This window comes from Hipposideros armiger, unplaced genomic scaffold, assembly GCF_001890085.2.
Source record: "Hipposideros armiger isolate ML-2016 unplaced genomic scaffold, ASM189008v1 scaffold_76, whole genome shotgun sequence".
NCBI lineage: Eukaryota > Metazoa > Chordata > Mammalia > Chiroptera > Hipposideridae > Hipposideros > Hipposideros armiger.
The window spans coordinates 2,609,665-2,624,123 of record NW_017731426.1 but is presented as its reverse complement, the minus strand read 5'-3'; the positions used below and the strand labels follow the sequence as shown (position 1 = coordinate 2,624,123).

General features: G+C 40.6%; 1 protein-coding gene across 1 annotated transcript in view; it reads left to right on the top strand.

Moving 5' to 3' along the window:
• The window catches only part of GUCY2C (guanylate cyclase 2C), a 68,549-nt gene that overhangs the window by 6,789 nt on the left and 47,301 nt on the right, over nt 1-14,459 (top strand). The window contains exons 2-8 of the mRNA XM_019643276.1: nt 438-550; nt 1,937-2,001; nt 6,429-6,644; nt 7,830-7,951; nt 9,362-9,458; nt 11,652-11,769; nt 13,887-14,022. Of these exons, the coding sequence (XP_019498821.1) occupies nt 438-550; nt 1,937-2,001; nt 6,429-6,644; nt 7,830-7,951; nt 9,362-9,458; nt 11,652-11,769; nt 13,887-14,022 (867 nt within the window). The remainder of the gene's footprint in view (nt 1-437; nt 551-1,936; nt 2,002-6,428; nt 6,645-7,829; nt 7,952-9,361; nt 9,459-11,651; nt 11,770-13,886; nt 14,023-14,459) is intronic.

The following is a 14,459-nucleotide window of genomic DNA, read 5'->3' as shown; positions in this document are numbered from 1 at the left end:
GGCAGCAAACAGAACCAACACCTTGGGAACATGAAAGAACAGGTATCATAATGTCTGTGTCATTGCTTTGCTAACACTCCTTAGGCCCATATCGGAAATTGTTGAGTCTAAAGTTGTGAAAAGAAGATGAAGAAAATGAACGTGTTCTAAAATGGATTGTGGGATGGTTGCACAAATTATATATATGTTAAAAATCATTGAATTGTGTACCTAAAGTGGGTAATTTTTAGGGAGGGGTAAATTATACCTCTCTGTTCAGAGAGACAGGGGAAAGAAGTGACAGGGAGTAATATAAGAACTCAGAACTCAAATTCCTAGGTCTGAAAACGGATATCCATTTTTTCCCAGGATCATTTGGCAAAAGGTAAATCTCATAGCTGGGATAAAATACTGAAAAATAACACAAGTTTTGTCTTTTCCCTCATTTTTGGATACAGACATAAATGTGACTGTGAATGCTAGCTTTATCTATTCGGAGAGTGATATTTATGTGTCAAGTGACTGTCGGAGTAGCACCTGTGAAGGCCTTGATCTAGTCAAGAAAATCGCAGTAAGTATCTGCCTTTGTACATAGAGCTTACATCCTCTTGGCACAGGACCATCACAGTGTGAAACTTGGGTACCTGTCCATGAGCATCTCTCACATCATCTCTAGCCACACAGCTGAGTGATTTGAAGACTGGGTACTCCATCTTCATCCCTATATATTTCCCAAGTGATGAGGGCCCTCCAGGAAACCAGGGAAGTGGGGAGAACCTTAGCTATGTACTGTCTGTACACTTTCAGTGGCATTATTTTGTTTAGAAAATTTTTTAATTGAAATGTTGGTAGTAACTGGTTTGCTTTGTGTCTCTTAAGAAATACCTGAAGTGCCCTGTTAAAATTATTTCAAAGCTCTACACCAGAAATCTCTGTTTCATGTCATTAGCATATATTTGTTCACAGGTTAATTGCATAGGGCTGAATCAGAAATCTAACTTTAAAGTAGTAACTGTAATGTCAAAAGGTAGAGATGAGGAGAGAGAGATTCTTGCATAGTCCCTCCTCTGAACTCCTAGCTCCAACCAGAGCTTTATGGAGTTAGAGAGTGTTCCACATTCTCTACAGGAAAGTAAGTGTGTGAGACACCCCCTTTATGACAGAAATCTAAGGAAAGGCTCTCCACGAAGCAGGGTACTGGATGCAGAGCCATGGTTTCAAAGCTTTAATCAATAACATGACACCAGCCAGATAGGCCACACCCATGTCAGGGAGAGTGGTTGATTTCAGCAGTCAGTCTCAATCTTGGAAGCTCAAGTAGTGAGCAAACGCTGTTTAATAAACACCACTTCACGATTCTAGGAGGATGTGCTTCTTCCCTGGATCCCTACAGAGGGATGCATGAGCTGGCTCTCTAAAACCAAGGACGGGATGTTCCTTATCACATTCCCCTTGAGAAATAGTAGAAAATAAGTTCTATCGTCGCCCAACTGATCACACAGCATTTTGTTCTCTTTAGCCCTGCTTTGTAGCTCTCCCTGAACCTGAAACTTGCCCACTCCCTCCAAAGCATCCTCAAAACTACTTTCTCCCTAATCTGGCCTACAGGTATTGCTCATGTGCCCATCTGCCAGTCCCTATTCCATCACTGTATATCCCTCTCTTGATAAAGAATCCTGGTTTGCCAGCAGTTAGCCCACTTCTAACGGGATATTTTCCCTCCACCCACTGCACCACCTTTCTGTCAGTCTTCTTCATCCCGTAGCAGCCCCTTGCCCAGCCCAAGGCACCTTATGTTGCTCCTTTCTGCTCTGCACTCTAGCATCTAAATCGGCCCACTTTCTAAACTTCTGGGAGCTTTCCCTTTGCCCCTCCTTTTCCCTTGATTCATTTTTGTGTTTTTTTTTTTTTTTTAGTTTTAGGTATTAGTTTTTTTCCCTTTTTTTTTCTCCTACAGGCTGAAAAAACAATGGGCTGTGTCCTTATGGGGCCCTCGTGTACATATGCCACCTTCCAGATGTAGTAAGTATTTGTTTTGTTGTTGTTTGACTGCCACTGTGAATTGAAGTCAAGACATGACATTAGTGCTTAAATGATTTATCAGACAACAGTCTAGTCAAGGCAATAAAATAAGGGATGTTAAGGCCCTCGTATTTTGTCACATGTCCATAACCATCATTCCTCTATCCAGGTAACTCGACCTTTTTTTCCGTGTAGGGGGAATGACAGCAGCTGTTTGGGTTTAGTTACTAACATCTGAGCTTGAGAGGCAACACGGTATACATTAAAAAAAAAAAAAGTCAGAGTCCTGGCAGGAAACAGGGAAGACAGTGACTTGGGATAATTGGAGAACTTTAATCAAGGAAATACTCACAAAACTATGAGCAGAGTATGGAAACCCAAAAAAGGGCAGCCTCCTAGTGCATTAGCTGGGCTCTGTTCTAACCCTCAGTCTGTAAGAGCAGGGAAAGTAGCAGGGTACTTATTTCATAGTGTTATTTGTGGATTATGTAAATAACATATTAAAGCACTTTGCACAGTGCCCCTACCAGCTTAGAAAGAAGCTTCCAATATATTCTAGAATGAAAATATTTCTCTGTCAGAGAAAACTATGCAGAAGGGCCCCTTGAAATGGATTTTGGAGGATAAACATTCGACCTCTGAAATTTCCATGGCAAAGCCTGCTTCTCACACCTGACACCCAGCTGTACAAACAGACGCAGATGCTCCTGCCTACAGCACATCGTAGACACACCACAGAAGCACTTTTAAAGCCCGTCTTCCATACCAAAATGCAGACGAATACGGAATCTTACTCTTTGTTGTACTCATTCCCAATTGTCATCTTGCCTGACCACTTTTTTTTAAATTCCTTTTAAAAAAAATTTTATCAAATGTATCAAGGGTGACATTGGTGACTAAAGTTATATAGATTTCAAGTGTACATTTCTATAATACGTCATCTATATATTGCATTCTGTGCTCACCACCCAGAGTCAGTTCTCCTTCCATCACCATATACTTTACCCCCTTTTCCCTCTTCTACCGCCCTCTCTCCACCCTTACCCTCTGGTAACCACTAAACTGTTGTCTGTGTCTATGAGTTTTTCTTTGTTTGTTTGTTAGCCTTGTATGTTTGTTGCTTTAAGTTTTATATGCCACATGAGTGAGGTCATATGATTCTCTGACTTATTTTGCTTAGCATGATTTCAAGATCTATTCATGTTGTTGCAAATGTCAGTATTTCATCTTTTCTTGTGGCCGAGTAATATTCCATCCCAATTTGGATGCCTTTTATTTCTTTCTCTTGCCTGACTGCTCTGGCTAGGACTTCCAATACTATGTTGAATAACAGTGGTGATAGAAAGCATTCCTGTCTTGTTACTGATTTTAGAGGAAAAGCTTGCAGTTTTTCACCATTAGGTATGATGTTAGCTGAGAGTTTGTTGTATATGGACTTTCTAATTATATAATGTTTATCCTTTATTTTGTTTCTGTGGTGTATCTCACCGATCGATTTGCATATGTTGAACCATCCTTGTGCCCCTGGCATGAACCCCACTTGATTGTGATATATAATCTTTTTAATGTATTGTTGTATTCAATTTGTTAGAATTTTGTTTAGGATTTTTAAGTCTGTATTCATCAGAAATATTAATCTGTAGTTTTATTTTTGTGTGTTATTCTTTTTCTTTCCAGTAGGCACTGCTGGAGTGTTTTATTTTCTCTTGCCCTGTTCTGGCTTCTCACACAGTGGGAGATTTCCTGGGGAGGTGGACGTCTCTCTGTGACCAGGTGGCCTCGGTCTCAGGGCACCACCCCATGGGGGGATGTGGCAGTTGATGGGGTTCTGAGCCCCTGAAATCCCAGTGCTGCCCCTGCAGCCAGATCCATAGCTGTGTACCCCAGGAGCTTTGGGTGCCCCTACTGTGATCAGCCATGAAAGGTGGGGATGGGGTGGGCTGAGAGAGGCGGCTAGTATGTTTGTGGCTTTGTTCTCTCCCAAGTAATGGTGACTGCCAGACCACAACTCCCTTACCCCTATAGCTCCTCCCTTGTCACTGGAATTAGCCTCAGTGTGCATCTGCTGCTCAGGAACTCTCTCTCCAGTTCTCAGGGCTGTAGGTATTCTGCTCTTTAATCTGACACTGCTACCTTTTTTTTTGAGCCTGCTGCTAACACTGGGAGAGTGTGGGAGAGGCGAGCTCTGGGAGGGGGTGGGCGGTGCCCAGGCTTTGTGGCTTTGTCTTCTGCCTGACAGTAAGGGCTGTTAGAGCGCAGTTATTGCCCTTCTGTATTTGGTCTCTGCCCCAGTCACTGGGTCAGCCATATTATATGCTGATCCCTCATGCAGAATTGCTGAGGCCACAGAGCCCCAGGCTGTGCCCCACAGTCCCCGTCTCTGCACTTCTCTCTTGCTTCCTCTCCTGCTCACCCCAATTCACCCACCTTCAGATGTTTCAATGCGTGGGTCTCTCAGATGTGTTTGTGTGTTGCATAAGAAATCCTTTGTTGCATTATAGCTGTTCAACTTGTTGTGACTTCAAGGGGAGACATCAAGGAGCACCCCTCACACTGCCATGTTTCTTATGTCACTCCTGACCACTTATTGACACTACTATAGAGTGTGCCCAAAAAGAAAGGAGGCTTAAGGAAATCAATACACCATTCATGAGGACTTGCCATGTGCAAAGAAGCACTTCAGTTTTGCTGATACAGAGAGAATTAAGTAAAACATAGCACCTGCCTGGTGAAATAAAGGTGACAAGGACACTGGTGACCAATACTAGGCACAATGAGATAAGTTCCATCAAAGAAGTACCACCAAGATGCTATGGATGTACAGGAGGAAATGGTCAACACTGGTTGGGAGAGCTGAACTTCAAGTGAAGAAAGACTTCATGAAGGCAGTGGTATATAAGTTGTGTGTTGAAGAATGGGTAACATTTTAATGGGTAGACATGAGGGGATAAACACACCAGCCAGGCAGAGGGAGATGTGTATGTAAAAGCAAAGAAGCAGGGATGTGTAGAAATTTGTCAAAGTCTGTATTAACTGGTATGCAAAAGATGTATTGGAGAATAATAGCGATAAAACTAGAAAAATTAAGTAGGGCTATATTTGGGAGGCCATGAAAGAGACATATTTAATTCGATTATTTGTTATGTATGATTTCTTGTATTTAATTAACCACTAAGGTTGAGCAGGGAAGTCCCCTAAGAAGCAGCTCAGCTTTGGGAAGGATAATTGACAACCGTGTGTGAGAAACATTGGAGCACGTAAGGAGAGACTGATGACAGGGAAGCCAGAAGGGGAGACGGACGGCCTGTTCAGCATGACAGCAGCTGACATGACAAGGAGGATAGCTTTTACGTATATTTAAAGGCGGAATCAATAGCATTTGATAATGATTGGATGTTGGGGTAAGGGATGGAAAGTAGTCAAAAAGTCTTTGAGATCTCAAAACACTAAAAGAAGTGGAAAAATTAGAATAAGGAATAATTTTGAGAGATAAAAAGACAAGACAAATTTAGTTGTGAATAAGAGGAGTTTGAGACGTAAGCAGGATACCCAGTGAAACCTTTCAATGGAGCACTGAAGATGGAAGGGGGTATTGCTGTCCTTCCTTTATCTAACACATATTGACCACCTGCATATAAACCAGGCTGACTGGAGATACTGAGATGAAGAAGCCAGACGGATCCCTGAGTTCATGGAGCGTGCGGTCTAGTGGAGGAGACAGATATTAAACAGATACTCGCCAAAATAATTACCTGGTTTCAGGTATCAAGGAAAGTTTTCCTGATGGATAAAGAGATATTTCATCTAGGACCTGATGGATGAGCAAGAGTCAAGCAGGCAAAGGGGCAGGGGAACAGCATGCCTGGCATTTGTCAAAGTCCTGATGGAGAATGAAGTTTGTTACTTTTAAGGAACTATGAGAAGGTCTATATGCTGAACAGGGGAAGGAAAACTCTAAAATCCTCATCTGCCATCTGTCTCAAAGACAGTCCATAGGAGAGCAGGAAACAAGGCAATGCATGGAGGGGAAAATGTAGAGGGCCTCTTTTGGACTTTACAGCAATGGTGGTACCTACAAAGGCCTGCCCTCTATTTTCCTAGTCCTACTCTCCAAAGTCTATGTGAGCCAGCCTGGATGATATGACAGCCAGAATGATAACTAATTTCAGCGTAAATCCAAGTAACCAAGCTACAGATACATGAAGACACCTCGAGTTGTGCTTGGGACATAGCATAAGCTCGATAAATGTCATTTTAAAATTCACCTGTGTGGGAGGGACACCTACATGCTAAGTCAGAAACCTACTTGAATGACCCTATTTCACTCTTACCATTTATACCCACATGCTGAAACAGGTTAAACAGGGATCTTATTTGTGTACTTAAATTAATCCTGATACTGGTTTCTTTCTCACCTCTTGGCATAGCCTTGACACAGGTTTGAAGTTTCCCATGATTTCAGCTGGAAGTTTTGGATTGTCATGTGACTACAAAGAAAATTTAACCAGGTTGATGTCTCCAGCTAGGAAGTTGATGTACTTTTTGGTTGACTTTTGGAAAAATGATACATTCCCATTCAAACCGTTTTCCTGGGACACTGCATATGTTTTCAAGAATAGTACCGAGAGTGAGGACTGTTTCTGGTAAGCAGAACTATTCATATTCTCTGGCACTTGCCACGGAGAGAAACCATAGACTCGTAGCAGGCCACCTGGTTACTATCAGATACACTTTCTATCTTTAACAGCCTTAGGAGTAGATACCAGCCCACTTTCTTATACACAAATAAAAGGAAAGGAGTCAAAGGAAATATAGTATCATAAATATTGGGTTGTCGGAAAAGTCATGACGTGTTTTTTCTATGTTTTTCGTTGCAAAAATGCGTCATGACTTTTTCTGGAAACCCAATATAATCAGCATGTATTGCATTTGCAACACTCTTCCTAGTTTTCAAAATACATTCAGGTTTGTTTTTATTGATTCCCCACAGTAAACCCTCTGAAGACAAGAGAATAGGTACTATGATCCCCAATTTACCCATAAGGAAAATCAAAGCCAGAGTTAATGCTTTCACATTACCGTGAAAGATATGACACCAGAGAATGTACATTCTGCCTATACCTACAAGTAGTTAGAAATCATTTCTCTGACAGCTTTTCAGAGGAGTGAGATAGGGGTAGGCAGAGAACAGGCTAATGGGTAGCATTGCTAACATAAAATTGCAAGGTTCCCTCAACTCCAGCAAAGGTGGCAGAGAGAATCCTTTGATTGGGTTACTGTCTGTACCTGCAGGCTGCTGCTTAGCTTCCATGTACTTGCAAAAGTACATGGAAGACTTAGGTAGGGCACCACTGGGATTGCACATCTAGGGAAATCAACCCTAAGGCCTAATCCTAGAAACTTTGGAGGTGAACTTAGAACACATATAAGTTCATTTCACACAGGAGGAGAAATTATTCCTATCAAGTCTGAATTTTTGTACCATAGATTCAGAGGTTTCAATTTATCTGTGATAATGGTGCTGATTTACAGAGGAGTAGAACCTTCCTTCTGCAAGGAGCAGGAAGCCATTATAAGGGACCCACCCAGTGTCCACTATCTGTATATATACATGAAGAGTCCCTAAAACTTCCCCTATACTTTCACTAAATTAGATGCCCACAATCCTAACCAGTGTTATCATGTGGTGTATTATCTATTGTGTTAATAGTGGAAATGAATTTTAGATGAACAAGTCCCAGGCAGATCTGTAAATAATGAGCAAGTGGCATGGAAGGCTGCGAAGAAACTAAGCTGGTTTCTTAGAGTTTCTCTTTTTTATGTTCTAGGTACCTCAATGCTCTGGAGGCTGGAGTTTCCTATTTTTCTCAGGAACTTCACTTCAAGGATATGTTGAGAGGAGAAGTCCAGTTTCGGGAGATCTTAATGGACCAGAATAGGAAAAGCAATGGTAAGAAGACATGAAGATAATTTTTTGCCCACTTCTTTCTAACAATTACTGCTTCCTTAATGAGTAATTTTGACAAATCTACCACCACATTATTATCTTGATTTATTTTATATCTTTTGGGAGATCTGTAATTGCATGCAACTCCATTATATTGTTCTTTTGTTGATTTAAACCTTATTGTCTGAGAGAAATTAGAAAAGTAGAGTTGAGCAAATATATTAACATCATGAAAGTAATGATGATGTTAAAATCCAGCTTTTATAAACCAAAATGTGATCACTACCCACCATCAGTGAACTGTTTCTTAAGTTCACCTCAATCCAATATATTATTTGATTTGTGACAATACCTCAAAGATTCTGAACACTGGTCCCCTGGTGACCAAGAGGATCTATTTACTGATGTCTAGCCTCAGGCAAAATTACAAAGCAAAGATGGTCTCACTTTCCTTTAATCTCTTTGTATCTCACCTGCCCAGTGATCTCCCAGGTATAGGCCAAGTGTGAAAGGCTAATGGGATAAAATCATCATCACTAAGTTATTAGGTGATTTGCTTCACTGTCTACAGAATTCTCTTTACAAGTAAGAATATATCAGGAGCAAAGGATTCAACTGTGGGAATTTTTCTACAGGAAAATGCTTGCTTGGCAGGATTTCCTGGTATCCCTCAAATCATCATCTACTGTAATTAGTAAGCATTTGCCCAATTAAGAACCTATTATTTGTAAAACATTGGCCAAGATATGGGAAAGAAAGAAGTGTTAAATTATTCATGCTCCTAAAGAGTTTATGATTCACCTGCACAATAGAGTATAAAGATCTAATGAAGTGACCCCAACTCCTCTTACTCATAAAATCATGCATTTGGGAAGCCTGGCTGCAATTATAGAATCAGATTGGACTCTATCATTAAAATCACTCAGAGTGAGCTCTGAGTTAAGAAGATACAAAGTCCTTAGGAAAATTTCATAAATTCTCATATTAACTTATAGTATATTTTTTTCAACCACTTTACAAATGGTGACGTGCACTTCATTTATCAACAAAAATGGTTTTTGTAATGACTCCAGCCTGGCGTGATGGAATAAGCACTGAACTGGACTCATAAAACTCGAATATCAGAGCTAATCATCTACTACTTCTTTAACCCTTTGACACATTGGCTTCAGTTCCTTCAATCAGTAAAATTAAGGGTATGGACTAGATAGTCCTTTTTGAGTTTCCATGCAGCTCTACTTTGACTGTAAATTTTTTAAATGGAAGGGGGTAGTAATTTGAGGAATTGGTTTTAATCTTAAAATGTAAATGTAACATGGACATACTGGATTCAGATTCAGGCACCTGGTTCCTGCCTTGTTTGTGTGTAGACCATTGTATATTTCTCTCCTTGTCTTGCCCTCTTTCCTCCAGTGATTGTTATGTGTGGGGACCCAGAGTTCCTCTACAACATCAAGGGTGACCAGAAAGTGACTGAAGACACTGTCATTATTCTGGTGGATCTATTCAAGTAAGTATAATATTTGGAAGAACTCTTCTGCTTTCAGAAAGAAAATACTTCAAGGATTTCCAGAAGACACATTCTTTTTTCTCCTTCTTTGCACAGCTTCCTAAGGGGCTCAGTATGATAATAATATTTTAATTTTGCTTCATTCCTTCTTCATCATACTCTCATTCTTATTAAATTAATTGTAGCCTTAGTGGGGTGTATTCCTTTGACACCACTATTATGTCTAAATACCAAAGTTTGATGAAAACCCCATTAAATCCACATGTCTATTCATCTATGAGGATCCGGGTTTCCAGCCTGATTTTAAGGTCTTTTTGCAGGCAGTGATAAATCAACTCATAACCCAATATGTGCCATACCTGTGCCTTCAATTGCTAATGGCCTTTGGTCCTAGATTATTTTTCCTTCAGCCACCTTTGGTATGATGAAAGTTCCAGTTAAATGAGTTTGATCCACACAATTATTCTTTGCCTTCTGTGGCATAGTCACTGGATAGTGATCTTTTCCTCTGCACTTCTCTGGAACTAAGGAAAGAAAATTCTAGAGAACAGAAATCACTTTTTATCACATCTCCTCATTTCACCACTCATCTTCTAATTTGGTGGAGACCCACAAACTAACTGTGCCAAGGTAATATACGAGCCAGATTAAGCTTAAAGAAGGTATCACTGGTGTGCCTGTGCCCTTTGTCCAATCAGCTAGGTCACATGACTTCACTTATCTGACTACATCATTAATTATTACCTATCTGTATTCAGACCAGAAGTGATCACAGCACTAAATCTTTCCCATATTTGCCTAGTCATGTCACCCACACTAAATGTACTTTTCACAGTGAAATGAAGTATAGGAACTGCCAGCCTGTTTGACCGCAAGTTGTTCATGAAGGTAATTTAATCAATCAACTTACCTTTTAGCTGCAGAATACAGGAAGGAGGGCAAATTATCAACATTCCATTCCTACAACCACATTGATAGCTGCTTTCAATAACTGTTTTTGCCGTTTGTGAGGTGTCCTCAGTGTAGCCAGGATGGTGTGATTTTAATTTTACCAAATCCTCCATCAACTGCCAAAGTGCTGCATTCCTTTGTCACTATTCCCAAAGGACACCTGGCTATGTTTTGGGGGAAATGATGAGATTCATTTGAAACTAGACATAACTTGGGCTCAAATTCTAATTCCGACACTCCTGGTTCATTTGACTCTTGGGTATTACTTAGTATCTTGAGACTAAATCTGCTCATTTGTAAAATAAGAATAAAAATGTCCACTTTACAAGGAGAATTTTTAGGATTAGATGTGATCATATGAGCCAAATATTCAAAACAGTTCTCAGTACACAGGTATGTTCACCTACTGTTTGAATATGAAACGATGGTCATCCTAGTTATAGCAGTTCAAACATGCTAGAGTCTTTGCAAACTAAAACATTCAAATGATCAGGAAGCTTAGAAAAACCATATGATTTGCAGCACAATCTCAGAGAGTATTAACAGTCCACAGTGTGCCAAGTATTTTTTTTGGAGATGAGCAAATAAGAATCAATAAGCAAAGGTGAAGAAGTTTACAGTATTAGAGAAAATGTTTAGCTCTTCCATGCTTCTGTTTTCCCATCTGATAAGTAAATTTAATTCATAATATTTTTCGCTATCATATCCCAATATCTCTAAATTGTTACGAGCACTTAAGGAAAAGAAACTTTCCAGGTATAAACCAAGGGTCATTAAGCCTTAAAAGTGAGCACCACCTCACATGTCCAGAACCCCCCAAAAACATCTCCCTCAAATATGTGGTGATAGAAGAACTGACTCTAGGTGGTGAGCACACAATGTGATATATAGATGTATTACAGAATTGCCCACCTGAAACCTATGTAACTTTACTAACCATTGTCACTCCAATAAACTTTAATTAAAAAAAAATCTCCCTCACAGAAATAACTGTATTATGATCTTCCTTTGCATTTGTGTATGTTAACCATAGCTGCCTAAATTCTTGTATTCAACTTAGCAGGTATAGAAGAAAATATGCCTATCTCAGAAAAGTAGAAAGTTTTGTGGGTTAGCTACTGGGAAAATAAAATGTTTTCAACTATTTCAAGGCTGATATTACAGTTTGTGTGAATTGTAGGAGCTCCATCTCTATTTTTGGAGTAACATAGTTTTCATGAGGAACTTGTGCTTTTATTATAGTGATGACTACTTCAGGGACAATGTCACAGTCCCTGACTATATGGAAAATGTCCTTGTTCTGACACTGCCTCCTGGAAATCACACCTCAAATTGCACTTTCTCCCAGGATTTATCACCGGTAAGCTTCGTGTGTGTGTGTGTGTGTGTGTGTGTGTGTTGTTTTCTTTGTCAAAGTACGATATTATTCTACTCTTTGGACTCCAAATTCTAAAGTGAACAATTTTCTTTTATTCATTCCAATTCACTCAACAAGTGTTTACTGAGACCAACTATGTGTAATGGCAGGATTCCTGCGATTAAAACTCTCACTATAGGTCACTGTGCTGGGCTGCAGATCTGCACAGCCATGCACACTTCTGTAATATCAGACAGGTGGTGAGCATGGGAAGATAAAAGAAGCCCTGCTAACTCAGGGGAGGTTGGAATTAACCAATGTCAAATAAATGAAGCTCCCTATATCCTAAAGCAACTTTCCACAGGCATCCACATCAAACTTCTACCTTTAGAAATATATATCCCTAGGTTAAGACATTGCCCTCTATCATAACTAGGTTAACCATTGTCTAAATTTGTCCAGGAGAGTCCTGGTTTATTCCTCTTGTCCCAGCTTGCCATCTGGGTTAGAATTTGTCCCTCAAAAAAAGAAGCTCCTTGGGGCTGGCCGAGTGGCTCAGTTGGTTAAGAGCATGAGCTCTGAGCAACAGGGCTACCAGTTCAATTGTCACATGGGCCAGTGAGCTGCACCCAAGCTGAGCTGCCACTTAGCTGCCAACAGGTGGCAGGATGGCTCAGCTGGTGAGAGCACGTGCTCCTAACAAGGTTGCCAGTTCAACTCCTGCATGGGATGGTAGTCTATGCCCACCCGCAACTAAGATTGAACATGGCACCTTGAGCTGAGCAGCCAGGGGGAGCTGCCGATGGGCAGCCGGATGGTGACTGGACTTGGAGCTAAGCTAGCTGCGCTCTCCACAACTAAGCTTGAAGGACAACAACTTGGCTGTTTTCCTTCCCCCAATTCCCAATAAAATCGTTAAAAAAAAAGAAGCCAAATTGGACTTCAATCATGGCCATCTTATTATAATGCAAGACCCGTGACTAATACTGCATCAGGCTTTGTCAGTCACTCTCCTTTAATGTGATTAGATTCATCAAACATATTCTGCCCTCAGAGACAGTGGAAAGCAGGTTTGGAGTGGGAAGAGGAAGGAAGGAACAGTCCTGAAAACCCCCAAACAACTTTGGGATGGCCAGCAACGGCCAGGCCCAAAGAGCTTTATGGGAAGTTGGGTGCCGTCAGGAGCATCACAGTTTTTCCTACACTAGCAGTTCTAAGCCCTCTGTTTTCCAAGCCTGCCAAAATGAGGGGCTTTTAGGTGGGGCTGGGTCTTAACCGGAGTCTTTTCATCTCATGAAAGGATGATTTCAACAAGAGACACCGAAACCAGTGAGAGGTGTTTTAGTTTTTCTATTTTATATTTTCTAGCTTATATGCTTTGGGGTGTAATATTCAGATACCACTTGCACAGCTTCCAGACTCTGGCAAAAGTATGATTCTTCACAGGTGGGTGATCCAAAATGCCCTAGCTGATAGAACTCACTTGGTCTCAGGGAGGCACAGAGCTTTTAATCCATAGCCCAACTCTGTGAAGACCTTCATACTACTGTTGCAGAGGAGTTTTGAGGCTCTCCTTTATGTTCCCCTGGGCAAACATTTGTGGCCTGAAGTAACACCCAATCAGAACTGTCTTCAAAGCAAGTTCAGTGGTATCATCCAATCAAAATTCTTCCTGCCCCTTTCAGGACACTTGAAGGCAGGGGGCTGTTTTTGTTGTTGTTCTATTTACTCTGTAATGAAAACATTAAACTACAAGTCAGCATTATTTTTGTATAAAATCTTACAAGAATTAAGAAAATGCTATATGTTGCCCTTCCTGGTTGAAATGATATATTTTATCATCATGGGAAGGAAGTATAACAGTTTTTAGTTACTTCCCTAAAGGCAGTGTTCTCGGTTTATTGATCCCAAGAGAAGGCAGAATTTTGACACAGGAATAATAAAAACCCCCACCCCAAGGAAATATTTTCCAAAAGTCTCCTTTAGTACCATCCCTACCATTTCCCTAATATTTCTTTACCTTTCCAGTTATCCTGCAGATCCCAAGAACATTTTGCTCCAGGCTCAGGACCAGAATCTCTTTTCTGGAACTCATTTTAAGATTTTGCTTTCTCATTCAGGTCGAAAATGACTTTTCTCTTGCCTACTTGAATGGAGTCTTGCTCTTTGGACATGTGCTGAAGATATTTCTTGAAAATGGAGAAAATGTTACCAGCCCCAAATTTACTCAAGCTTTTAGGAACCTCACTTTTGAAGGTACAGGCACCTCAGAACAAACACCACCACAACCTAACTAACACTTTCTACAGAAAGCTGAAGAAATATGGACTTTGTGGGTGGACTTTGGGAAGCAAAGAGGGGGTTTGGCACTAGGTGGATTAATCTGTGGAGGCAAACATCACTGTATAAACTTTGAGGGTGCTGGTATTGATGACTGGACATCAGTTTATACTGTAGAATTGCAGAATCTTTGGATCAAAAGAAAGAGCACATAGCTCAGGCCCTGTGTTTATGAAGAAGCTCATCAAGTGGCATTTTGTGCAGTGATGTCCTGACTGAGCTTGGAGACTTAGCAAGAAGGGAAATATTGGTGGTTTGATTTTGGTCCTTCCATACCTCCCTTTAGAGATCTCAAGGCCAAGAACCAATCCAGATGCCCTCAGATTATAGATCATTTAGGTCAACAATTTTTT